General features: G+C 46.2%; 1 protein-coding gene across 1 annotated transcript in view; it reads left to right on the top strand.

The window, feature by feature from the left end:
- The window catches only part of MAP6 (microtubule-associated protein 6), a 61438-nt gene extending 37010 nt beyond the window's left edge, over window positions 1-24428 (top strand). The window contains exons 2-3 of the mRNA XM_012645672.1: window positions 19054-19267; window positions 21301-24428. Of these exons, the coding sequence (XP_012501126.1) occupies window positions 19054-19267; window positions 21301-21501 (415 nt within the window). The 3' untranslated portion in view covers window positions 21502-24428. The remainder of the gene's footprint in view (window positions 1-19053; window positions 19268-21300) is intronic.
- Window positions 24429-26102: the final 1674 nt, after the last annotated feature.

Raw genomic sequence — 26102 nt, 5'->3', positions numbered from 1 at the left:
TTGTGCTAACAAACAGAGAGTACCGGTTGCCCCCAACACAGCCATTTCTCCCTCACTCTGCTCCGGGGCCAGCTAGCCAGCCACCTCCTGACCCCTGATATTTCTCAGACAAGTCGGCTACTGGCCCAGCACAGCCCCCAAGATCCCGGTGTCCCTGAGCCTCTCTCTTGATTTCTGTGCCCTTCACAGCACACAGAGCTCCCACCAGTGTCTCTCCCTCTGTGACTCTCAGCCTTTCCTTTGAAAATCCTGCATTGTGATCTTGTGTCTTACTTTGGAACATGGTATTACCTCAATGCCTCAGCTGAATCTTCCATTGCATCCCTGGGACATGGCTATTAAATGTCTTATTCTTGTTTAATCCCAACATCTCCACTTATTGCCGTCCAAGGTCAAGACATTGAACCCCTTCGGCTCCTGTTTCCTCATCTGTAAAATGGGAATGATAATAATAGTGCCCACCTCACAGGGTCTCTGTGAAGATGGAATGAGATAATGCATAAATGTACCTCCTGCAGTTTGTGGCACTAAGAGCGTTCTCTGTATGTCAGCTGCTTTCACGATCATCACCATTATCGTGATTAATCTCAAAGCAAATCAACTTCTAACTGGGAAGGACCCCTCATTTTCATGTCCTTTTGTTACCAGCCCTCCCTCCTCTTACTGTTTGGCCAGAGCACACACACATAGACGCGTGCAAATGTGGACGTACACGCAAGCACAGCCAGTGCAGCCCTGGGGTGCGGCCCTCCCGCAGCCGGCACCAGGCTGTCCCCGCACTCCCACTAATTGGTTTACCTCTGTACACTGTCCTTCACGGGAACCTGATTAAGTGGTGGGCCTGTGTGGGGCCAGCTGCTGCTAGACCGTCAGCCATCTCTCTTCCAGGACCCCTGGGGCTCCCTAATGGCACAGAGTTCCCTGAGGCAGAAAGATGGGATGATCCCGTTGTTGGGAAAGCGTATTCAGGCGCGTCTGTGTGAAATGATTATAACCGTGAAGATGATTCTTGAATCTCGTGCAGTGATACTCTGCATATTCCCCCTCGCTTTCAGTGGTTTCTTCTCAGGTTTGACGCAGTCTGGCTTTGCTCCAAAAAGAGAAAAGACAAGTAATAGGGTGGTGGGCCTGTTTTCAACTTGTAATGCATTTCTTTCTGTCACCCATCACAGTAAGACTTCATCCATCGGCCGCGCCGGTGGTAACAGCCCCTGCTCGGGCCTTTTCTGCTTCCTGTGTTTCTCTGGGTCATAGCACCCCTCATGCCAGACTCAAACCGTTTGTTTTTCTCCTCCACCCCTCACTAGACTGTGAGCTCCTTACCTTTTTACAACAGTGCCTGGGTCATAGTCTTTCTGAGGCCGTAGACAAGTAATTTCACCTTTCTGAACGTCAATTCCTCATCCATAAAATGGAAAGTAATAGTGTCCATTTTAGAAGGTAGCTCTGAGGATTAAGTTAAATAATGAATGCCAAGTGCCTGGTACATGGTAGGCCCTCAGCAAAGGGTAGCCATCTTATAATTGCTATAGGCATTCAATAAATGAATTAAATAATCCATTAGTAGAGTTGGCACTAAGTTTGTAATTCAGGTCATCATTAAATAAAGCACACATGAATCTGCAGCCTCTAGTCTCTTCCTATCCCCAGGCTCTCATTGTCCCCAAGTGGCCTCAGTCACCCAAACGAAGTACCTCTCAGGCCACATCGTCATGTCATCCCTCTGCTCTGAGGTCTTGAGTGGCTCCTGCTGCTTCTGGAATCAAGTCCGAGCTCCAGTGCATGGCTCCAGCTCACCTCCCCACCTTATTTGCCTTCATTGCCCTTCGTATAACTCAGCTATGGAATAAGGTGAAAGCCTGCAGGTTCCTGTCCAGCTCTGCCACTCTGTGATGCCCACGCAGTCCGGCTCACTCAGCAAGCCTTTTCTGAGTGCCTGCTCTGTGCCAGCCCTGGGCTAGGCTCTGGAGACCCGGATGCAGCTCCTGTCCGCTAGAAAGATATAGGCTCATCTAGAGATGGCTGCGGCAGAGTGGGATGTACTGTGGGAGCTGGGGTGAGAGTGCTCACCCTGTTTAGGGGTCAGCAATAGCTCACAGAGGTGACAATTGAGTGGACGAGCAAAGAGCATGGGGACTGGGAAAGTATTCTAGAAAGAGGGAACAGTATAAGCAAAGACCAGAGGTGTGTAGGGTTGTGGATAAGCTGCTCAGGGAATAGAGGTGGCCGTGCTGGACTGGAACTGATGTCTGGCCTTGATCTTCCAGATGCGGAATTAGCAGAGGTCGTTTAATCAGGCCGAGCATATCTTCCACCCTGGCCAGAAGTGTGCCTCTCTTCTGGTAGTATAATTTGCACATGTGATTGGGCACCAAATTTTATTTTGATATTTAAATTTTAAAAATGTAGAGTTTTTTGTTGTCTATTCAGAAAATTATTAATATAGAATAATAGGAAAATGTCAGACCTGTAGTTAGTCATTCACTCTTTTTTTTTTTTTTTTTTTTTTTGAGACAGAGTCTCACTCTTTTGCCTGGGCTAGAGTGAGTGCCATGGTGTCAGCCTAGCTCACAGCAACCTCAAACTCCTGGGCTCAAGCGATCCTCCTGCCTCAGCCTCCCGAGTAGCTGGGACTACAGGCATGCACCACCATGCCCAGCTATTTTCTCTATATATTTTTAGTTGTCCAATTAATTTCTTTCTATTTTTGGTAGAGACGGGGTCTCACTCTTGCTCAGGCTGATCTTGAACTCTTGAGCTCAAACAATCCGCCCACCTCGGCCTCCCAGAGTGCTAGGATTACAGGCGTGAGCCACCGCGCCCTGCCAGTCATTCACTCTTGAATTAGATTTCCGGTCCTCCAGTTTGCTAGCTATGTGCCCTTGAGCAAATCACGCATCTCTCTGAGCCTTGGTTTTCTCATTTATTAGAATGGGGAAAGTCCTCGCCTTATGGCATGGCCCTGGGGATTAAGGGCGAAGGCATGTTTTTGTGAAGCATCTGGCACACTGTAGGCCCCAGCATTCTCTTCTCTTCTCTCCCCATCAGTCGCAGGACGCCAGCCTGACGACCTGCACAGCTGACAAAGAATGCGGGGAAATGATGTGAAGGAGACTTCCTTTGAAATAGTAATTGTTTCCCTCAAAGACTAGGTGTTTTGAAGGGCTTTGTTTGCCCAGCTGAATGCTCATGACATGACCAGCTGGGACTTGCCATTCCAGGCTGCCTGGGAAATGCGTCTAAAGACAACACCAGGCATGAGCCTGTGTTAGTAAGTTCGTGGAGATGATTTTCTTCCTATGAATAGCTCTGGCAGGCTCAGAGGAGTGAAGGATTGCAGGAATATCAGTGCCTCCCCTTCTCTGCCCGAAAACCCCTACTCAGATTCCTCTGCAAGGCCCTTGAACTCCAGAGGGATTGCTTCCAGCAGGCCTGGCACGCACTGTTGTCCGTGTGTTTAGCGAGGCTTACTGCCCCAGTCAGTTGAGCGCTTTTAAAAGCCAGTTCATATCTTTGTGTTACTCAAGGATATGTCCTCGATGCTTATTGAACAGGATAGACAGCAGCGGCTCAGAGGCATGAAATAATATTTAAAATGTTGGCTGAGCACTCTATGTGCAAGGCGTGTATTTGGTAAGTGTTTGCTGCTCAGTGGAATGTGAGGCAGAAGACTTAGGCAGGGACTTGATGTGCAGCTGATACATGTCTTTCTAATGAACACAGACCTTCTCCTGATGGGCCCGTACATTGTGCTGGCTTGTGCCTTTAGCCTCTTTCTCTTTACTGCTTCCCTTGGCTGTATTTGAGTTGCATCTTAAAGTAGCAGTTTCCCCAGTACAAAAGGAAAGAAAAGAAAATTCAAGGCAAGGGCAGGCCATGCAGACACAGACTAATGAAATTGTTTTAAGCTTCTGCAGGGCAGCTTGTGGAGCTTGAGATGTGGAATTGGACAGGCCTGGGTTCTAATCTGGCCCTGACTGACTGTGACACCTTGCACCTCTCTGGGACCCCGGGGGCCTCTGGCCTTACCCAGCTGCGCTGAAGGTGAAAGAGCGAGTGCATGTAAGTGCTGCCCACCCCCTCGCATAGAGAGGGATTAGGGAAGCCATGCAGCTGTGGCCCTTCTCTTGCCCCTGAGCAATTGGTCTGTAAAGGTGTCAGCCACACCAAATCACTGTCACTCTGGGTGCTGGCCCAGACAGGTGACTAACCGAGTTTTGTGCTACAGCTTCATGGTGAGATCTTACATCTTATTTTTGAGGAAATCTCTCCGGATTTCATGGCCTGAAAAATTGTCTCACATTTTCTCAGACTGTGACACCTCTGAGTAAGTCTCTTACTTCTCTTAGAGCTAGCAGGTTGCTGAAAAACTTGCTGAAAGGAAAATTACAATGTGAAAAAGAAAGAAAGATCTTGACGCCATGAAAGGTTAGTTGTGCCTGAGTAAACAAAGCCCATATTCGCTCACCAGACTGCCCACACCCTATAGCCAGGCTGCACTTTCTCTGATGTGCCCAGAGCTCCTCAGATGCGGTGGTGTGGGCAGCCAAGGCAGGCTCGATGGGGCGACTCCCAGTCAAGCATCAGCAACAAGAAACAAGAGTGACACAAAATGCAACAAAAGTGGCACCATGGGGATCACTTATTCAGTATTTTTAGACTCAATATTATTTACTAATTTTTGAAATTTAGTCATATCCCAGAGTATCAGAATTCATTAATATTTCCAAAAGAAAAATGTGCAGACTTCATACATAATGATAATCAGGAATTTTTAATATGTGAAAAAATGCTTTCTTGTCCACTTATTACTAATATTTGTTGAATGTATGAGTTAGTGAATGAAGCATTTAATATCGCTATCCTTTGGTCTAGCAGTGTTAAAGCCTTCATTCATTAATTCAGGTATACAACAAATAGTCACTGAGCACTCATGATGTACCAGATACTTTGCAGGGCCCTGGGGCTACAGTGGTGCCCCACTGTGTTGGACCAGGCTACACTTTCCCCACTTCTTTGCCAATAGTAGGTACCGTTATGCTTTTTCTACTTTGCCAGACTACATGAAAATAGCAATAAGTCCCAATGGCTTAAAGATTTCAATGTAAATTAAATACATAAATGTGCAAAGAAGAAATTATGCAAAATATTTACATGATTGTGGATTAGGGAAGGACTTTTAGAGCTTAACCTCAGAAGCACATATGGCAAAGGAAAAGACAGATTAGGCCACATATGAATTTAAAACTTATGTAGAGATAGATATAAAGCAGAAGACAAACTGGGGAATGTAATCACAAAGAATTATTTTTTTTTATCTCAAATACAGAGAATTCTTACAAATTAATAAGAAAAAGAGAAATGGACAACTAACTGTAATTGTTATATGTCACTCTTACAATGAAAAAAAATAAAGACAGGGGTGTTTATTCATTTGTTCAGCAACACTGATTAAATTTGTGTTGAAATGTGCCAACCTCCAAACCAGGCACCAGGGACACAGAGATGGGTCAAATGCCACCTCTGCCCTCCTGGGCCCCACAGACAGGCTTGGAAACAATATGGAAGAACACAACAGGAGAAATCAAAGAAGCTGGTACAAAGAAGGCCCAGGGCATCAAAGGAGGCAGGGATCACCTCCTTGCAAAGGGAGTGGTGTCAGGGAAGGGGACATTCCAGCTGAATTTTTAAACAGCTTTATTGAGGTTTAATTTACATAACATAAAAACTAGCTGCTTTTAAGTGTATATTTTGATGAAATTTAGTAAATTTATATATTAGTGCAACCATTCCTGCAAGATAGTTTTAGAATCCTCCCTCTCACCCCCAGGCCTAGGCAACCACTGATCTTCTTTCTGTTTATACAGTTTGCCCTTTCTAGAAATTTTATGTAAATGGAATCATACAATATGTAGTATTTTCTATTAGGCTTCTTTCATTTAGCGTGATGTTTTTAAGATTCATCCATATTGGCTCATTTCTTTTTATTAGGTAGTATTCCATTATATGAATATACCCATTTTGTTTATTTACTCATTAGTTGATGAACATTTGGGTTGTTTTCAGCTTTTTAGCTACCATAAATAATGCTGTTATTAACATTCATGTACAAGTTGTTTATAGTTGTATGTTTTCCTTTCTCTTTGGTACTTAGGAGTAGAATTGCTAGGTTATATGGTAAGTGCATGGTTAACTTTAAAAAATTTTTTTTTCCAAAGTGGCTGTACCATTGTACATACCCATCAGCAATGTATGAGAGATCTAATTGTTCCACATCTTTGGCAACATTTTGTATTGTCACTGTTCCTCATATTAGCCATTTTAGTAGCTATGTAGTGGTATCTTACTGTGGTTTTATTTGTATTTTCCTAATTATTAATAGTGTTGAGCATCTTTCATGTGTTTATTTGCCATTGTATATCTTCTTTGGTAAAGTGTTTAGTAATGTTTTTCCCATATTTTAATTGGGTTGTTTGTCTTCTTGTTATGAAACTTTAAGAGATCTTTATATATTATGGATATAAATCCTTTATCAGACATGTGGTTTGCAAATATTTCCTCTCAGACTATGACTTATCTTTTCATTGTCTTAATGATATCTTTTGAAGAGCAAAAATGTTTAATTTTGATGAACTTGAATTTATCATTTTTTTCCTGTTGTTGTTTTTGGTTTGTATGTCATATCTAAGAAATCATTGCCTATCCCAAGGTCACAAAGATTTTCCCTTATGTTTTCTTCTAGAAGTTTTATGGTTTTAGTGTTTCCATTTAGATCTATAGTCCATTTTTAATTAATTTTTGTGTATGGTGTAAAGTTAATAGCTGAGATTCATTTTCTTTTCATATTCTTCCATACAATCTATATCATATGGATTTTTTAAATTTTTATTTTCCTATTTTCTATTATTAGTATATAGAAATAGAATTGATTTTTGTATATTAATCTAGTATCCAGCAATCTTGCTAAACTCAATCATTTGTTCTAGTAGCTTTTCTTAAGATTTCGAAGATTTTCTAGATTCAAGGTCATATTATATGCAAATAAAGACAGTTTTACTGCTTTGTTTCTAATCTGTATGCCTTTAATTTCTTTTCTTGCTTATATACTGGCTATGACATCCAGTGCAATGTGGAATAGAAGTGATGAGAGTGGACATCCTTGCTTTGTTCCTGATCTCGGGGGAAAGCATTCAGTCTTCACCATTGAGTATTATGTTAATTGTAAGGTAACAACATTTAGCCTCTATTAGATGTAAATGTCCTCTATTAGGTTGAGGAAATTCCTTTCTATTCCTAGTTCCGTGAGATTTCTTTTTATCACAAGAGCATATAAGCCTTTGTCACGTGGTTTTTCTATGACTATTAAGATGATCATATGTTAAACTAACTTCGCACTCCTGAGATAAACCTCACTCGGTCATGGTGTTTAAATCTTTTTATATGTTGTTAGATTTGATTTGCTAATATTCTAAGAGTTCTTACATCCGTGTTCAGGAGAAACGTTGACCTGTAGTTTTCTTTTCTTTTGATGGTCTTTGACTGGCTTGGTATCAGGGTATCAGGATAATACTGGCCTCTTAAAATCAGTTGAGAACTGTTCCCTCTTCCTCTATTTTCTAAAAGAAGTTGTTAGGATTGGTATTTACTTTTTCCTTAATGTTTGACCAGTGAAGCCATCTAGGGCTGGACTTCTTTTGTGAAGATTTTAAATTACTAATTCAATTTCTTTACTTGATATAGATTTATTCAGATTTTCTCTTTATTCTTGGGTCAGTTTTTGTAACTTATATCTTTCTAAGAATTTGCCCATTTCATCTATTTTGTCAAATTTATTGACATAAAGTTAATCATAGTATTTCCTTATAATTTAGCTATAGTTTAATGAGTAAATTCGCTTCTCAAGAAGTTATAAAATGATGTTATTTTTAGTACCAGCTTTACTTGTTTAAAAACATGAGTACTGGCCGGGCGCAGTGGCTCACGCCTATAGTCCTAGCTCTCTGGGAGGCCGAGGCGGGAGGATTGTTTGGGCTCAGGAGTTCGAAACCAGCCTGAGCAACTCCGTCTCTACTAAAATTAGAAAGAAATTAATTGGACAACTAAAAATATATACAAAAAATTAGCCGGGCATGGTGGCGCATGCCTGTAGTCCCAGCTACTCAGAAGGCTGAGGCAGGAGGATTGCTTGAGCCCAGGAGTTTGAGGTTGCTGTGAGCTAGGCTGACGCCACGGCACTTTAGCCCAGGCAACACAGTGAGACTCTGTCTCAAAAAAAAAAAAAAAAAAAACAACAAAACATGAGTACTTTCTTTACACACACACACACACACAAAAGAATAAGGAAACTTAGATTTATTGAGTACTTCACTAGATGTAACATACTGTGTTCTTGGTACTTTTTGTAGATCATCTTATAGGAGTGTCCCCCGAGAAGCAGACAGCACTCTCTCCCTCCTTTCAGAGCACACCCTCGACATTCCTATTTCCTATCCATCTTTCTGCAAGGGTGGACACAGATCACTGGGGACCTGACTAACCAGAAGAATGTAGCCTTCCCTCCTCAATCTCAACTGGATAACTCTATGCTCTGTGGCATTCCTGGGACTGACAAACCCAGACAGGGATGGGGACATGATAAGGGCGGTGATTTTCTTGTAACCTTATGACCTCTCATCTATCTCGTATTAGTCTCTACTTGAGGTATATTTGTTAGCGTACTAGTCTTAACTACCACACTCCTCCACTCTTATCCTCCACCTCTGACAACTGTAGTTTTCTTATTTTGAACCCTTTTTTTCCTGCAGTTCCTAGTAAATACTGCAACCTACATTAATTTGTGTAGAATTGAACTGACAGTTTTAATTTTTAACTCTTCATTGTCATGATTCTGTACATATTGGGCATATGAGCTTTCTTTGTGTGAGACATTCTTTCCCAGGTACACAGGGGCTTAGGAGCTGCATGCCACCTATGACTAGACTTTGACAGCAGCTACATGCAGAATGAGCCATTTACGTAAGGCGGAGACCCAAGCCTTGACACCTGTCATGGCCAACTGTTACCCATATCAGATCTTTCTATGTAAGAGAGAGGGAGGATTCTTTTCCATTAATTTTCTATCATATTAGATTAGCTTCAAACTTTTCCTTATATATTGACTTTTTTTGTGTCCAAGTATGTGCTTTCCTCATTTTAGAAAACCATCATACATGGCGTACGTGTGCTTATTGGGTATTAATAAAGAAGAATGATCCTAAATGATCAGAATACTGACATTCTCTATATGATACTTTTTTCTCCCTTCCACACAAAAGAAAAATGCATGCAGGCATATACCTGTGCATAGACCTTAAAGCTCCTCCCTTGAACCAGTCATTTCTGGCCCGGAGGAAGCAATCTTCCACTACCCTTTAAAAGGACAGAAAAGGCTCTCTAAGCCACTTGCAATAGGCTCAGGGATGTTTTTCTTTTCAATCTACAGATTCTACTTCCTCAGCCACATCCTGACAATAGCTTGGCAACTGGCAGCATTCACTGACTGCCTCCATCAGAGTTATGAAGGACTGCTTCCCTTCTTCAAGAACAGTGTAGTAATAACAAATGTAGACAAGATTTTTGAACAGAGATTCAACATGTTTCCATGACGACGTAAATTACCTATGAAACTCTGTAGGAAGATTTAAGACCATTAATACTTAAAAGCACTGTGTTCTTCCTTCATAAAACAGTCGAAGAATATTGAAAAATTTTTTTGTGACGAGGATAGGGAAAGAATTTTATTTCCCAAGGATTCAGACAAATGATAAATAATAAGTAAAAACTTAGACACATAATAAATAAAATTTTTTCCCTTATGGAAAGAGAAATGGAATTTTTATATGATCATAGTTGGCAATAATCCATTATTCTAAGTCTCCATCTTTGTCAAGAAGTGATTTGTACTAATTAACGTATGTATATATTCTTCACAGCCGTAAAACCTGTTCCTTGCATAATTCTATTTCATTGCTTCTTATAAATGTCAGCGTTTTTCAAATTAGAAAAGAAAGCATGGCCTCCATTCTGTTCTTTTACAACTCTTTCTTTCCCAGGCCAAACCCTCTCCCCCTGCTCCTGCTGCCTCCCCTCCTCCCTCCCCTCCTCTTCCTTCTGGGACAGGGGCTTCTTCAATGTCTGGCGTTTGGCTGTCCTCAGTCTTCCCTCTATAATTGCTCTTTCAATATCTTCCCTGAATCACTGCATGCAAATGTGCTTAAGTGGGACAAGGCCTAAAAAAGGGAACATCTGTTTATAGCGGATACTCAGTATTGGAGATTCTCTTAATCAGATATTCATTGAATGCTACTTTGTTGGAGTCTAACTTGAAATGCACTCAGAAATAAGCTTGGTGCTGGAAGCTGCTGCTCAAATTTTTCCCACTCTGGACACCGTAATGTTGACTGCAGTGGTCAGAAATATAACAATAGCTATCACAGAGGTTTGTTTATCTGTGTAATTGTTTATATCTCCCCACCTGACAACAGGGTCTCTGGTGGCAGGAGCTGCATCTGCCTGTTCACACTGCATTTCTGGCCCCATGCCTGGAACAGAAGATATACAATGATTTTTCTTGAATAAACAGCTCTATAATGAAAACCAAATACATTTATTACACAGATATCCACCATTGGCTTTATAATTGTGATATGAATGTCCAGGTCCTCTTGAACTAAAGAACAGCTTTACATTATTTCTCATTTAACCCCTACATCATTCCTGTGAGTAGGCCTCGTGCAAATCCTTTACAAATGAGTTCACCAATGTTCAGAGCAGGTGAGACCTGGCCCTCAGGTTACAGCTGGGATACAGCCCAGGTGTATTTCATTCTAGAATGCGTTCTCTTTCCAGGAATCCACCGTCTTTGTTCCAGCCCAGACTCTATGATTTTTCTCACCCCCTCCTTTTTTTTTTTTTTGAGACAGGATATTACTTTGTTGTCCTGGCTACAGTGCAGTGGCATATCATAGCTCACTACAACCTCAAACTCCTGAGGTTCAAGCAATCCTCCTGCCTCAGCCTCCCAAGTACCTGGGACTATAGGTGTGCGCCACCACACCCGGCTAATTTTTCTATTTTTAGTAGAGATGGGGGTCTTGCTCTTGCTCAGGCTGGTCTTGAATTCCTGACCTCAAGCAATCCTCCCGCCTCGGCCCCCCAAAGTGCTGGGATTACAGGCGTGAGCTACCTGGCTGGCCCTCACCCTGTTTAACCTCTGTCTGACCTTCCCTGAGCTGCACATGTGTTATGTGCTCTGGGACATCATTTTCTCCCGTGATGGCCTGTGTTTCTTTGTTTCTGTTTATGACCTGGCCCCAAGGCAAGTGCATCTTTATCAGCCTGGCTGCATAGGAGGCTTTGCTCCCTTCTAATGAAGGCTGCAGACTGTTCACCTGTGCTTTCTTATGCCCAGAGCATGACCTCTCTCCATTACCTTGATGCTGCAGCTCTGCTGGGAACTTGAATTTCTGTGCTCTGCTCACACTGGTGTTTTCTGCCTTGCTGAACTGAAGCAAGAGTGTTTCAAACCCTTTTTGATGGGAAGAGAAATTTCTGACTGGGGTTTGTATTAGAATCTGTTGCTATGTAACAGATTACTCCAAAACTTAGCAGCTTGAAATAATAATTATTATCTCGTATAGATTCTGAGGGTCAGAGATCTAGGAATAGCTTAGCTTGGTGGTTCTATTAATAGCTGAGAGTCTCTCATGAAGTCATGTGAAGGGTTTCCTGGGCCTAGGATCCACTGCTAAGATTGCTCACCCCACAGCTTTTAGCAGGAGGCCTCAGTTCCTCCCACATAAGCCTCTCCACAGAGTCTCCTTGAGTGTCCTCATGACGTGGCAGTTTGTGGCCCCCAGAGAGAGTGAGCCCAGAGGGAGAGCAAGGAGGAGGCTGCAATGCCTTTAATGGCCCACTCTCAGAAGGTATATACTATCACTTCCACTGTATTCTGTTAGGAGAGAGGGACCAAATCCAACCACATTCAAGAGAAGGGAATTAAGTTCCACCTAAGATAGGAGTATCAAAGAATTTGTGAACATATTCTGGAAAGTGATATGAATGCCATGAGGTGCTGTGTTGCAACTTTATATGTCCCCTCCCTGGCTGGGGGAGCCCAGGGCAGGTGAGATGGGAGCTGCAGTCCACATCCCTGTCCTAGACACAGTGAGGGTTATATGGATGCGAGAGAACAGTCTTTATTCTCAGTGATTGCAGGGCCTGGCAGGGAAGAAAATTACCTACACAGGTAGGCTGCTGTAAGGCAGAGCACAGTGACTGCTGCAGAGAGAGGCAGGGCAGGGAAGGACATGCTAATTCGGCTGGGGAGCTGGGGAAGGCTCCCTAGAGGGGAGAGCACTTGCTTCAGGAGGTCGGGTAGTATTTCAGTAGTTGGAGGTGTGGAAAAAGAGACTGTGCCAGGCATGGGAGCAGCATGAGCAAAACCCTCAGTGGTAGAAAAGCGCAGTGTGTTTGGGGAAGGGCAGCATGGGCCAGTGTTGTCACCAGCAAAATGTGAAAGTGCCAACTGCAAAGGGTTGTTGTGAGGATTACCTAAGCTAATGCATTGAAAGAGCTTCATACAGTGCCTGGCACACAGAAAATGCTTGCTAAATGCCTGATGAAGATAAAGAAATAAGGCTGAAAAGGTAACTTGGGGCCCAGTCACAGGGCCCTGCATGTCATCCTGAGGAATCATAGCATGTGGGAACTGGGAGGATTGGACCTTGGACTCCTTGCTATAGGAAACTGGAACGTGTTGGGGTGTTTTAATTGGGAAGCAGCATGCTCACAGCTGGCCTGGGGGAAGATTTATCCTGTGCTTGCGCCAGATAAATCAGAAGTAAGGAGATGGGATCAGGATTCTGATGCTGTGATTCTAGTGGCGTGGTCCAGGGAGGGGAGGTATTGAGGCCCCAGGTAAGGCAGGACAGGAGGGGTTGAGGGTAGAGTGTTTGTTGAGTCCTTCGAAAATTTGGCCTGGTCAGCAAGATCCCAAAGTCCTACTTTATCAGCTGCTCCGAATGTGACTATGCAGCTGTTCAAAGGTTCTCGGGGAGCAACCAAAAAAAATCTTGCCTACCAAGTCTCCATGAAGTGGATCAAACTGGGCCTGGGTCTGCCATTCCTTGGTAGGGCACTGGGGGCCGGCCCAGCCTTCTCCTCATTGATTTTCCCAGCACAAATGAGCCTTCGAGGAGTCCTTTAAACCTGGATTGGAATATATTGATTGAGCCCACTTGTCTGCAGTTTACCCACCCACTGGGGGACATCATAGTCCCAGACCCTCCTCTGTCCCCACAGGGGTGATGTAGGAGATAAGTCATGCATCAAGTCTCAAATGACAGGTTTCACCAGTGGATCTGTTGTCAGGGGACAGTGGGCCTTTGGTGATGCAGTTGGAGGTCATCGTGTCCCTGTGACTTACACACTTCATGACACAAGAGAAGCTGTGACATGAGGAACATCTCTGGGAGGGCTAGCAGCCTGCAGATGTGGGGCCCTCCCAGTGTACCCAGAGCCTCACTGCGGTGTACACCCAGACTGGCTGAGAGGAAATGCTTTCTTGTGATTGCTGCCATGAGCCAAAGTGGCCATGAGTTTGAGGGACCCCAAGGAAACTTGGGTTACACACCCAGCCCCAAGTGTGAGATGGTGGGAGGGGCCGGGCTTTGAAGTCAGGCATTCCTTTGCCACCTAGCAGCAAGTACCTGCCCCATATGGGGCAGGGAAGGAACGGCCCAGAAGGAGGTGACATGAGCTGACCAGAAATGAAATCAATAGCTACTTGCGTTAACTGCCCATCGAATTCCAAGCCCTTAAATACTGTGAAGAATGTAAGGAAGATACAGAGCATGACCCTGAGTGGCAGCCTGAGCATGGGAAGAATGCTGGTGGGACCGCTGGGGATTGGGGTCCTAGTGCAGGACCCTGAACCTGAGGTCTGATGTAGGATATCCCTTTACAGCCATGCAAATGAGACTGGACTCAAAAGTAGGATTCTGTCTTGAATTTTCTATTAAGCATTTTATCCCTTAAGAGAGACAAAATGGACTCATGAAAGAACCGAAGAACAGCATGAAACTGCACAGTGGCCACAAAGTTGGCCAGTACAGCAAAAGGGCCAAGAACCAAGAGATGGGAAACTTTGGGCTGAGTAACCCAAGAGGGGTTCCTGGAAGAGGAGAGCCCTTAAAGAATAATTAAAAGTGGGGCAGTCTGATAGGAGGAGGGCTCCATCAATGGAGAACAGTGCTGCCTTGCTAGAAACTTTCAGTGTCTCCCAGGCCTACCACATGCATGCAAAGCTGGCATTCCGGGCTCTGTGCAGCCTGGCCTCAGCTCCCACCCAGCCTGCTCACCTTGCATACCTCTCCAAGACCCCACCCTCCTGCACCCTGAGCCCCTGCCCTGACCAGTTCACCTGCTTTCTGAACCTGCCACCCAGACTAGACCAGTGCCTAAGTTCCCTTCATCCACTTCTCTGTCTACATCCTTCAATGCTCCTTTCCCCAGACCTCACTCCTATCAGAATTAAGCATTCTTTTCCCTCTTTCCCTCTGAACTTGGTCCAATTTTATTCATTCTGTCTTTTCTTAGGATCACGCATGGTCAGCTCCTGACTCACAAGACTATAGACACCTCAACCATGGCTTATACATCCCTGTGGGCCACATGCCATGCCCATGGCTGGTGTTTGGCACATGCCAAATGAATGAGTGAATGAATGAATGATCAAGCAGAAATATGGTTGCACAGGAAGGGGAGATCATGGTACAGGGGACCATGAACCCCTGGCAAGAGGCACTGGGTATGACTGACCCATACTGCTCTCAGTCAAGCATCTCAGGGTCATCTGGTCCAGTCTGTGTCATATAACCCTTCCACAGCATTGCAGACAGCAGGCTGGACCCTGCACTAGCCCCTCCCGTGAGGGCAGGTGGAGCACACTGCAGCTCTAGCACATTGCTGAAGTGCAGTGGGAAGGATGTGGGCTGTGGGGCCTGACTGACATGAGCTCAGATCCCAACTCCCCTGTTTGCCAGCTGTGTGGACTTATGCAAGCCACTTAACCTCTCTGAGCCTTGGTTACCTCCTTTATAAAAAGATATAATACTACCTCTTTCTCGAAGTTGTTGTAAGGGTTACAGAGAATATACAAAAACAAAAACAAAATAATCCAAAAAAAACCCTCCAGTTTATACAAGGCAACTAGTGAATGGTAGCTAATTTTATTTTTGTGACGTATGATAGTTGTTGCATATCACCGTAAGAGGTTTTATGGAGAGTTCAAAGAAAGTTCTAAAAAATGGAATTTGGGCTTAAACCTAAATCTATCATGATTACAGTGAACTTACTACTCATTAATAAGGTCTCATATGAAGATGATGTACCAGAGTTGTTCAGGATCAAGGGTTACCAAACTTTTCCCACAGGGGCACATCCCACGGATAATGCTTGTAAGTGAGACACTTCCCAGCCTACAGGGGCCACTGCAGAGATGTAGAAGGCTGCAGAGTCTGGCCTGCAAAAGATGACCCAGAAAGAGTGCTTAGGGACAGTGTATGTCTATCTCAGTCCTAATTCCGGAAACAGACAAGGGTAGGACAGAGAATCCAGGTTTCTGCCATCATATGTTTGGGCGCCAGGTTGTTACTGGTTTGGCACTGGGAGACCCAGGCCCAGGTATTAGGAGCCCATCTAACAGGCAAGGCTTTGGTTCTGAAGGGTAGGAGGAAGGAGGGAGGGCCTGGAGCCTTTGGCAGGTAGTGGTGGCCAGAGCCCCAAATGTACCCTGGGCCAGCCCTAGGCCTGTGTGTGGAGCCAACATGGTTCAGAAGTCAGGTGAGGAAATCTGATTGAACCTAGAGAAGGTGGAGAAGGAAGGAGGAGAGGTGAGGAAAGACCCAAGCAGCCTTGCTGCCTGCCGGGCTATGTGGGATGCCAATAGTAACAGGATCAGGAAGGTCTCAACTCTCGTCCCAAATCCTATTGTCCCCCAGTCTCCCCATCTCAGGGGGTGGCACCACCAGTCAAAGTCCTGGAGTTCCCCAACTCTCCCAGCCCTTGCCTCCCACAGCTCATGAGCTTTAAGTCCTGCCCATTCTCCCTCTTGAGTCAGTGCCCTCTCCTCTGCCCCCACTGTCACTGTCCTGGTTTCCCCTGCCTCACTGCCCAGGCTCCTGCCTGGCCTCCCGCTTCCACTCTCCCCTTCTGTCTACCATTTACACCAACATTCTCATCTCCAAAACTAATCTGGCCTCACTCATCCTTGGAATCATTTGGCAACTTCTTGTTACAGTGCAGACCATGCCTTCAGCGTGGCTGGCAGGATCTCCATGGTCTGTCTAGCCTCTTGTGCCTTTCACCGCTAAACACGAACCCAGCCACCTGAACTGCCTGCTGGTCCCACAGGGCCTGTGCCACTTGTGAGCCTCTGTATGTGTTACTCAGTCTGCCTTGAACCCACTCCCCACTCTCTGGCCAACTCTCAGTCAGCCTCTCTGACTGCACTCCAGAACCCTCCCCAACTCCTGGGCTGGGGTAGGAGCTCCTCCTCTATGCTCCCCACTCTCCCATCCTTCATGGTTTTCACCATCTTGTCCTGCAGTAACCTCAGGTCCCTCTGCCTCCACACCCTTGAGCTCCACAGTGCTCAGCATCCTGTCAGGCAGAACACAGGCACTCAGGAAATATTTCGTGAATGAATGAATGGGCAAAGATGAACAGTGAGAAAATCCAGGAAGAGAAGACAATTCGATGGGGGAGACAAAACGATTTGGGTCTAGGGACATTGAGTCTGAGTTGTTGGTGGATGTCTTAGTCCATTTTCTGTTGCTTATAACAAAATACCTGAAATTGGGTAATTTGTAAGAAACAAAATATATTTGTTACAGTTTTGGAGGCTGGGAAGTCCAAGGTTGAGAGGTCACATCTGGTGAGGGCCTTCTTACTGGTGGGGACCCGCTGCAGAGTCCAGAGACAGTGCACGGCATCACCTGGCGAGGGCACTGAGTGTGCAAGCTCAGGTCTCTCTTCCTCTTCTTACAGAGCTACCAGTCCCACTCCTGTGGGACTAACCCATTAATCCATTAAACCTTCAATTGATTAATACATCAATGGATTAATCCATTCATGAGGGCACAGCCCTCGTGACCCAATCATCTCTTAAAGTTCCCACTTCAATACTGCCACATTGGGGATTAAGTTTCAACATGAGTTTCAGAGGAGACTGACACTTAAACCATAGCAGAGGGACATCTGGGTGGAGACCCAGGCTGCCTGGAAAGGGGGGCTTGAAGCTTAGAGGAAGGTCTCTTAAGAGACAGTGGTCTCTCCCTTCACATGGGAGCCAGCTCCCCTACAGAAATCCAGAGATCAGGAGGTCGAATGGCCAGTAAGTGGCTCAGTGTTACCAAACCAGCCTCATCAACTAAGGGAGCCTCAGAGCTGGAAGGACATTATAAAGGCCTTGTCTGGCCTAATTCCTTTGTTTGACAGATGAGGAAGCTGAGGTCAGAGCAGGAGAGGCCTGCTCCACAGACAGTCGAGGCGGTGCTAGAGCAGAACCCTCACATCTCCCTCACAGTCTAAGCTCTTTCTACTGCCTCCCGGGCCTTCTTGTTCACAGCACTCCTCTCTCAGCTCTGAAGGAGGACTTGTCAGTGGGCGGGAAGGGGTCTTGGAAGGACCTAACTCCACAGACACTCATCCACTAGCTCCTCTTTCCCACAGCTTCTCATGGCCCCACATGAGAACAGGCCTGGTAAGACCTCAGGCGCCACGGAGCTTATGCACTGAATCTCATGCACTTAGCAAACAGGATCGACTCCCATGGCCTCCTTCAGCGGCTACATTTATTTTACCCTGTTTTGAATGTCGTTGGCCATCAGCCCTATGACAGATCAGAAACAGCTGATGAGAAACCCAGAGAGGGATTGCTGAGAACAAGAAAACTGACACGTTGACTCAAAAAAGCAGCAGATGAGGATCATTCAGGGTAAGGACCAATAGCCATTCACACCAAAACACAACAAGACTCTCCTGGCCTCGCGCGCTCACGCCTATAATCCTAGCAGTCTGGGAGGATCGCTTGAGATTGGGAGTTCTAAGACCAGCCTGAGCAAGAGTGAGACCCCGTTTCTACAAAAAACAGAAAAAATTAGCTGGGTATAGTGGCACGCACCTGTAAGTCCCAGCTACTCGGGAGGCTGAGGCAGGAGAATTGCTTGAGCCCAGGAGTTTGAGGTTGCAGAGAGCTATGATGATGCCATGGCACTCTCGTTGGGGCGACAGAGGAGACTCTGTCTCAAAAAAAGAAAGAGTCTCCTACATATACATATCCCAACACTAGTCTTAGTTGTAGTAACCAAATTATATTCAGCACATTTTGCTTACTTAAGATCTGCAAATATTTAGACAAGATGTTCATCTAAAGTGATTAAAATTGTTAAAGTTCTAGCACTATAAGAAGCAAGCTCTCTGCTATTTAAAGGGAGGAATTATCCTTAAGGATTCTGGACAAGAAAAGTTCTTCATTATGAAAAAGTGGGGAAGGGAATTGGCATTTGCTGATAGGCCACAATATATCAGGCAGTGAGTGTGCCTAATGTATTATCTTGTTTAATTTCACAACTCTTTAACCTTGCACATAGCAGACATTCAGTATCTGTTGAACTCACGAATGACTAAATGGGTTGGGTTTTTTCAGCCTTATTTTAGAGAGTGGGAAAACGAGGCCCGAAGGTTAGAACTGCCTCCCCACGATCACATGGTGTGGAGCGGGGAGCCCGAGCTCTTTCTCCAAGGCACCACTGCTATCACCACAACCTGGGTAACTTTGCAAGAAGGAAAACTTGCACTTTTCATGATGAAAGAGAAGCTAACCCTCCAGCCACCCTTTAGTCAATGCCACAAGCACTGATTTTGAGCTTGCTGTGTTTGTGGCCGTGCGTTAGGAGCACTGTTTCCAGGCATATGATGTTTCACATCACTTATGCTTTCTTTGACTGACAGGAATGAATTCAAAGCATGGACGGACATCAAGCCTGTGAAACCAATAAAAGCCAAGCCCCAATACAAGCCCCCAGATGATAAGATGGTTCACGAGACCAGCTATAGTGCCCAGTTCAAAGGGGAGGCCAACAAGCCAACAGCAGCTGACAATAAGGTCACTGACCGCAGAAGAATACGCAGCCTCTACAGCGAACCTTTCAAGGAACCCCCAAAGGTGAGACAGACCTCGTGGGAACCCGTCAGCTCTGTCCAGACTGGAAGGGTTAACCGCAGCACAGCGGAGCATGGGGGTGGGCTGCTGCCAACTCTGGCCCAGCCCCCAGGGCTCCTTTGAAAAATCCCTGGGTTCCTCTTTAGCACACTGAGACCCAGGGGCCTCTTCAACAAAAAGCTTTGTTAAATTCAAAGGGAATGTTAAAAAGCAGCACTACCTAAATAAAAACAGCTTAAAGGCTGGTAGATTTCCAGAGAACTAGCTTCTGATTTTGAGAAATCCAGAAAAAGAATGACAGAAAATCTCATCTGAGCCCTAAATCCCCTTGTCTTAACATAGCTGTGCTTCTGCCCCCGAAGGCTCAGCCAGTATTGTGGGCCCCCTTGCCCGGTCCCACTCAGCCCACCTCAGCCTGGCTCCAGCCACTGGCCCCTTTCTTCCTTCCCCAGTCCTTGAAGAGTGCCTGCCCTCTCTCATCTTCCTGGACAAACACCATCCACCAGCTGTTCCATCAGCTGCAAGATATGTTCCCAGTAATTTGTTACTAAAATAAACAGTGTGTGAAAGTGGACTCAGGGATTTTCCTGTAATAACACTACCCTGCCTTACTGGCATCTCAGTATGAGTTCACGAGCGGGAGAAGCACGTTGGAGCTATAGCTAGAGAAGCCGGAATCGTACATGCCAAGCAGCCCTGCTTACTCTCTGGTGTCAGGCCCATGGAACTGTGCACATATCCTCTGTCCTATGATAATAGCAGAAAATGTCTGAGAACCTAAACAGCTCTGGAACCTAATTAGCCTCTTCTCTGCTTCTGTCCTAAAGTCTTGCACTTGACTGGAATTTCCTATTTGGCCCAGGGCCAGTTTATGGGTAAGGTAACTATCTGACCCAGTTTGCCAGGGACTCTTCCAGTTTTGGCATTGAAAGTTCCGTGTTCCAGGAAACCTCTCAGTTCCAGGCAAACCAGGACACTTGGTTACCTTATTACGGATCAGGGGTGTTTGAAAACTACTGGCCCTCAGTGAGTGCATGAGCCAGCCTGCGAGGCCCAACATCAGCTCTGTCTGTCCACAGATGAGGGGGCCCAGGACATGGGGTTGGCACTGGACAAAGGAAGGTTTAGGGGAGGAAGGAAGGAATATTGGGAAAATCAGATCTAGACATGAACAGGGGGCATATTGAGGGATCATGCCTAGTGGCTACAGAGTTCTCTGAGAAAGGGAGGTGAGGCCATCCCTTTAGAATGAGGGGGCAGAGCTAGAGGGGAGAGCTCGGGGAGAGTGGCGGGGGCTTGGAGCAGCTGTCCTGGGGGAAACAGCCAGGGAGCCAGCCAGAAGGAATGGAGGGCCGGCAGTGTGATGGCCCAGCTGCAGCTGGAGACCTCCCGGCACACCATCCTGGAGACAGAAACAGGGCAAGACCAGCTGGGGCTGTAGTAAGAAACCAGCCCAGAATCTCTGCATTTTACATCAACAGAGGTTTACTTATTAATCCACGTCCACCGTGGGTTGGCTGCTGCTCTACTTCTCATTGCCTCTTCTGTCTGGGCCTCAGGGTGGTAGAGAAGCCTCTCTCTATGGCAGAGGAAAAGAGAGCAGTGCGAAGCACAGACTGACTCTGGAATCTTCTGCCTGGAGGTGACCCATATCGCATCTTACATTTCACTGACTAAAGCAAATCATATGCCTTTGCCCGAGTTGAACAAGGTGACGAGGTCTAGACTTCCCACAGGCAGGGGCATCAGATATTGCAGAATGGCGAATAGCCCACTGCCTGGGGGGCTCCAGGGGCAGGACTGGCTGGGCAGGGGAACCAGTGTGGCCAGTGAACGTTGCCAACGTGGCTGACCAGGGAGTTCAGACGGAAGAAGCCAAATGCCCCAGCGTCACTGGAAACACTTTATACGCTGTGCTCCATCAGTGCCAAACTTCCATTACCACTATTGTTAAATTAATAATATCTTCTCTCTAAATTCTCTCTCCCACTCCCTTTTGTGTTTCTGTATTGCGGTCTGTCTGTCTCTCCATGCAGGTGGAGAAACCTAGTGTTCAGAGTTCCAAACCAAAAAAGACCTCAGCGAGCCATAAGCCTCCGAGGAAGGCCAAAGACAAGCAGGCGGTGTCGGGCCAGGCCACCAAGAAAAAGAGCGCAGAGGGCCCCAGTGCCACCAAACCCGACGACAAGGAGCAAAGCAAAGAGATGAACAATAAACTGGCTGAGGCGAAAGAGTAAATTTCACTGCACTTTCCTTTTACTCTTCTCTCTCTCTCTTTATTTTTAACCAACGAACAAAAAAAGGCCACAAAATTAATTAGAGGCTTCTCATCTGCCTTGGTCCTGAGTGTTCCAGGAGCTCTTTGGTTTGGTTTTTTTAATGGAGGAATCCTGCTTCAGAGACCGAGTAGCATGCCTCCTCCTGAGGGTGGTCCAGGCACCCAGGCCACCAGCCCCGGAACACCAGGAAACTCTGCCCGCTGGCTGTGCCCTCCCCTGTCAGTGAGACTGCATGCTGACAAGGAGGGCAGGCTGGTGCCAGCGGGAGGCAACTCTGAGCTGGCTGGGAAGCAAATCTCCCCGTAGTGCTTGGAAGTGTCTGCAGGGTGTCCCCCTCTTGTTCCCCAAGGTCGGTATCACTGATCGATTTTGAACTTTAGGTAAATGTGTTCTTTTCCAACATTCAGAAAATTATCATGTGCTAGAGAAGCTCAGCTTGGGCTGCAGCAGTTGACAAAATTTGTGGAAATATTAAAAACAAAAAAACAACCTTGGCCTTAATGTCAATAAAGTGGAGTTGTGTCTGTTAAGTAGTCTTTTCATAGAATCTTCTGTTAGGAATGTGTGCCTGTGTTTAGTTTCCTATCAGTGGGCTGTGCTGAGTAATAGATATGCCACTGATAACCAAAACTAGGCCAGGGGTGGTAAAAGGGTTTGGTGTTTTAGGTGTATTCCAGATGTCATAGGAAGATCACAAAAATGAGGAGCTGTTCCTCTGTTTACTGCCTATCCAGTGCTGCTGACTTTGCAGAGCAACTGGTTAAAGGTGACTGAGGAAGACTGTTGCAGGTGTAGGGATAGTGTATTTAGAATGTGGCTTTCTGTGTCTGAGAAACCCAAGGGGCATGTAGACATAGTGGCAAGTGTGGCGATGCTTGCTGTCCCTTCCTGCACTGCTGCTGCTCCGCTCCTCGGAGAGGACAGGGTGCTGAGGGTAGGTCGGGGGATTTTCTGTGACTTAGCTGCAGACTGGGAGAGTGCCCTGCTAAGTGACTGGCAAGCGTCTTTGACCTCATTAATGCATAAAAGCAGCTCTCAGTGTATTCTGTGTCGCGTGTCTGTGTGGCCAAAGCCCCCGGGGGTGGCAAGTGCCACCTTAGCTGTGCTAAGTTGTGTTGTAGGAATTAGTGGGGGAGTTGTTGTGAAAAGACCCCCAGTCCTTGTGAGGGAACCCAGAATATCTGCCAGAAACATTATATTTGCAAATGTAGATGTGTACATTGCTCAGCACACTTTATTTCTTCTGTCCTTAAAATCATCACTGTCCCCAGCATTCTGAAACTGCTGGGCGCCGAACAGCACCAAGTCTCTGCTCAGGCATGCTTTTCTTTTGTAATGAAAGTGGGGAAGAGTGCAGGTCTCACAATTCCTGACCTTAAAACTCCCTTTAGATCCTTCTGGGTTGGAGGAAGCAGAGCCTCCACAAGCTCTCTCTTATTCTGACCATTCAGGCAGCAAAGTCTCGGTTTGCACCATTTGGTTTGTCACCGTGGGCTGGGTGAGAAGTCTTTTGCCAATTAATTGAGTGTATGCTACACGGGCCATAATTAGTAACAGAACAGGAAGGCTAGAAATGAAGTGCTTGGTCAGGCCCACTGCGACCTCCCTTTCTTTCTCAGGGTATGAAGCTGTGAGGGAGGAGAAGTACGGAAGAAGATAGGAAATGCTAGCAAGCCTCAGTGTTCATGAATCACAACTTTTGAACGCCTATCTGGAAATGACTAGCGTAGATCTCAGTACTGATTCCAGCTACTGGCTAGCTAATGTTACCATGTGCCAGAGAACCCTATCAACATGGTCTTAACTGTATCCAGAGAATTTGCCAATGTCTGTGCATTCTCTCAAGATTTGGCGTTAGTCAGACGTGTTGATGTTAGCCACAATTTGGATTTCTCCGTAGAATAACCGTGTATTTTTTGCAGCTCAAGTAAATCAGTTTACAATGCACAAGGGATCATTCATTGCATTCACTTAATGAGTGCTGTGTGCCAGGCACTGTGCTAGACTTGGTGGGCAGTATAAATAAATCTGTCTCCATAGCCACACAACCAGAAGGATGGACCTGACTTGATCCCTGTGACTGAGTCCAGTTGGCATTGTCCAAATCGCAGCTTGCCACAAGGGCCCCACTGGCTTTCCCACCCACCTTGCAGCCCCAGGGACTAGATTTCCTACCCTGCCCTGCCTGCGGCTTTTGATGACCTGTATAATGTCTTTTTCAACCTGTCAGCTCCCTTCTTTTTAGCACACCCACTGAGGAAACACAGTTTGTGGTTCACTCTGACTCTTGAATGTGTCACTTCACTGACAAGAAACTTCCTTTGATTTCTACTGTTTACAAATAAAACTCAGCCAGTCTCATTCTGTATCCTTAACAGACTGAATGAAACTGATTTTGGTTCCACAAGCAGTGTTTTGATGTTGCCTTTCTGAAGGTGACCGAGCTTCCGGTACCTGTCCTGCCCATTTCTGTACATTTCCCTGTGGCTTCCCCATACTCCCTTGGCGAGAGAGCTGGGGCCGAAGCTTCCCCGCTGTTGCCCTGCCTGCAAAAGTAGTCCTTCAAGCTGTGCGTTGGCTTCCCTCAGCTCTGTTCTCTGTCCTCACTCCCCTTCAGTCCACATGGCTTTGCCTGTCCAAGGCAGGCAGGAAGTGTCTAATTACGATTTTGTGGCCTGGGTTTTGTTGCATACCACAGATTGTCTATGTAACCTGTAGCGCACACCTCTCTTGGTGCTATTTCATTCCTGCTGTTAGTAAGAGAATGACAAAAATATTCATGTATAGCCAATTGATTGTGACGTGCTTGTGGTCTGTGCTTGCTCAGAAAAACAAACAAACAAACAATTTTTCCAATTATAAATAAATGCTAAAGACAAACACCACTTTCTTGATCTTATTTCCTTGGTGAGGCCCAGCTGAGTAGGTGAAGGAACCAACCTTTGCCATTTGAGCCACTCTCCACAAGATGAGCTGTGCCCTGCAGTTTTCCTGGGGTCTCCATAATGCAGCTTGACTCTTTTAGATTGCCTCTCAGATACTAATTGCAAGCAGTCAGAGCTAAGTGTTGGGAAAGGCGAAGATGGACCGGGAGACGCACTGGCCAACAAGGTAGTGTAACGTTCTGATCCCGTGTTGCTGGGAAGAGTGACCGCCTGCACTCAGCACCGCCTTGCCACGCTGGCAGGCTGGGCTCTGGCTCTCTGTCCCTTCCTGTCTGCCGGCAGGACTGTTGGTTCTGGCTTTTCTAATCCCAAGGGATGGCAGAGATGCCTTCACTTGCTTGTTTAACCTATGGTCATTTTGGAAGTTCCACCCTTGGGGGGGCTGGCTCACTGTGTGGGTTATGGGGGTGACAGTCATGTGTGTGCCTAACATGGGGTGCTGAAACAGCCGTAAGAGAGGCCCAAATAAGGTGACAACAGACCAGGTAGTTGGGAATGCGGATGAAGGATAGGTTTCCTGCCACTGGGCATGGGAAATCACAGACGGGGGCGTGGCAGAGGGAGCTGTGGAGAGTGGGAGGGCTGTGCAGGTGAGGGGCAGCCTGCAGCAGGTGAGCGGAGCCAGGCATGGGAAAGTGTGGGAACTGGGTGGGACCTGAGAGCTGCGGCCAAGTTTGCCCACTTTGTTATCCTTCCGGTAAAGTGGGAGACAAGAGATGTTATACTCTTCATTTTTCCAACAAACGTTGATTGAATACCTATTATGTGCCAGGCACTATGCTGGGCACTGGGGAAACCAGATGCCTGAGACCCCGCCCCTGATCACAGTGGCGCGTGAAGGAAGAGTCCATTCTAGCTGGTTCCGTGGATCAGGGAGGATTTCAGCGGATGGGTAGGTGTTGCCCAGGTGAACAGAGCCGGGGGTGGCTGAGGCATGTCAGACAGAGGGATCTCCCGAGCAAAGGTGTGGGAGGGGTGAAACACTGGGTGGGCTCAGGTTCCAGGAGGTAGTTCACTTGGGGAGGGTCAAGGCAAAGGCTGGAGAGTGGCAGAGCTCAGTGGTGGAGAGGGTGGTGCCACGTGACTGGGCGGTTGCTAAAGGGCCTCCATTCCACATGCCCAGACTGCACCCGAACCCTGCATGCTCCCTCGTCATGCTGCTCTCCCTCGCCCAGGCGTCGGCACGCCGCGGATCCTCTCTTGCTCTAAGCTAGGAGCCCTAGCGTGGGACTGTTATTGCTGGCCCTGATTTCTGAGGGTTTATTGAGGGTGGGGAAGCAGTGGTAGGAATTGATTAAGATTCATATAAATAAAAACCCACTATGTATTTGTTTTCCAAATGAATAGAAAACATCCCACCCACCTGTCTACTTTCATATGGGGCAGAAAACTGTTCAATAAGTAAAACAAATACATAAAAGTACATATTCACTCTCTTTTGATCAGTTAAGGGAGAGAGACAAAATAGGGATTGGAAGAGGTGGTGAGAAAGGAGAGAAATACAGAGGTAGAAACAGGCACAGGAAGAAAAGTCACAGAAAACATATATATGAGGACACGGAGAATAACCCAAGAGAACGAGAGGAGGTGGGACACACTCAGGTGGAGAGGGCA

The sequence above is a fragment of the Propithecus coquereli genome, unplaced genomic scaffold (assembly GCF_000956105.1).
Source record: "Propithecus coquereli isolate 6110/MARCELLA unplaced genomic scaffold, Pcoq_1.0 Scaffold235, whole genome shotgun sequence".
Taxonomy (NCBI): domain Eukaryota; kingdom Metazoa; phylum Chordata; class Mammalia; order Primates; family Indriidae; genus Propithecus; species Propithecus coquereli.
This window is presented reverse-complemented; position numbering and strand designations above follow the sequence as displayed.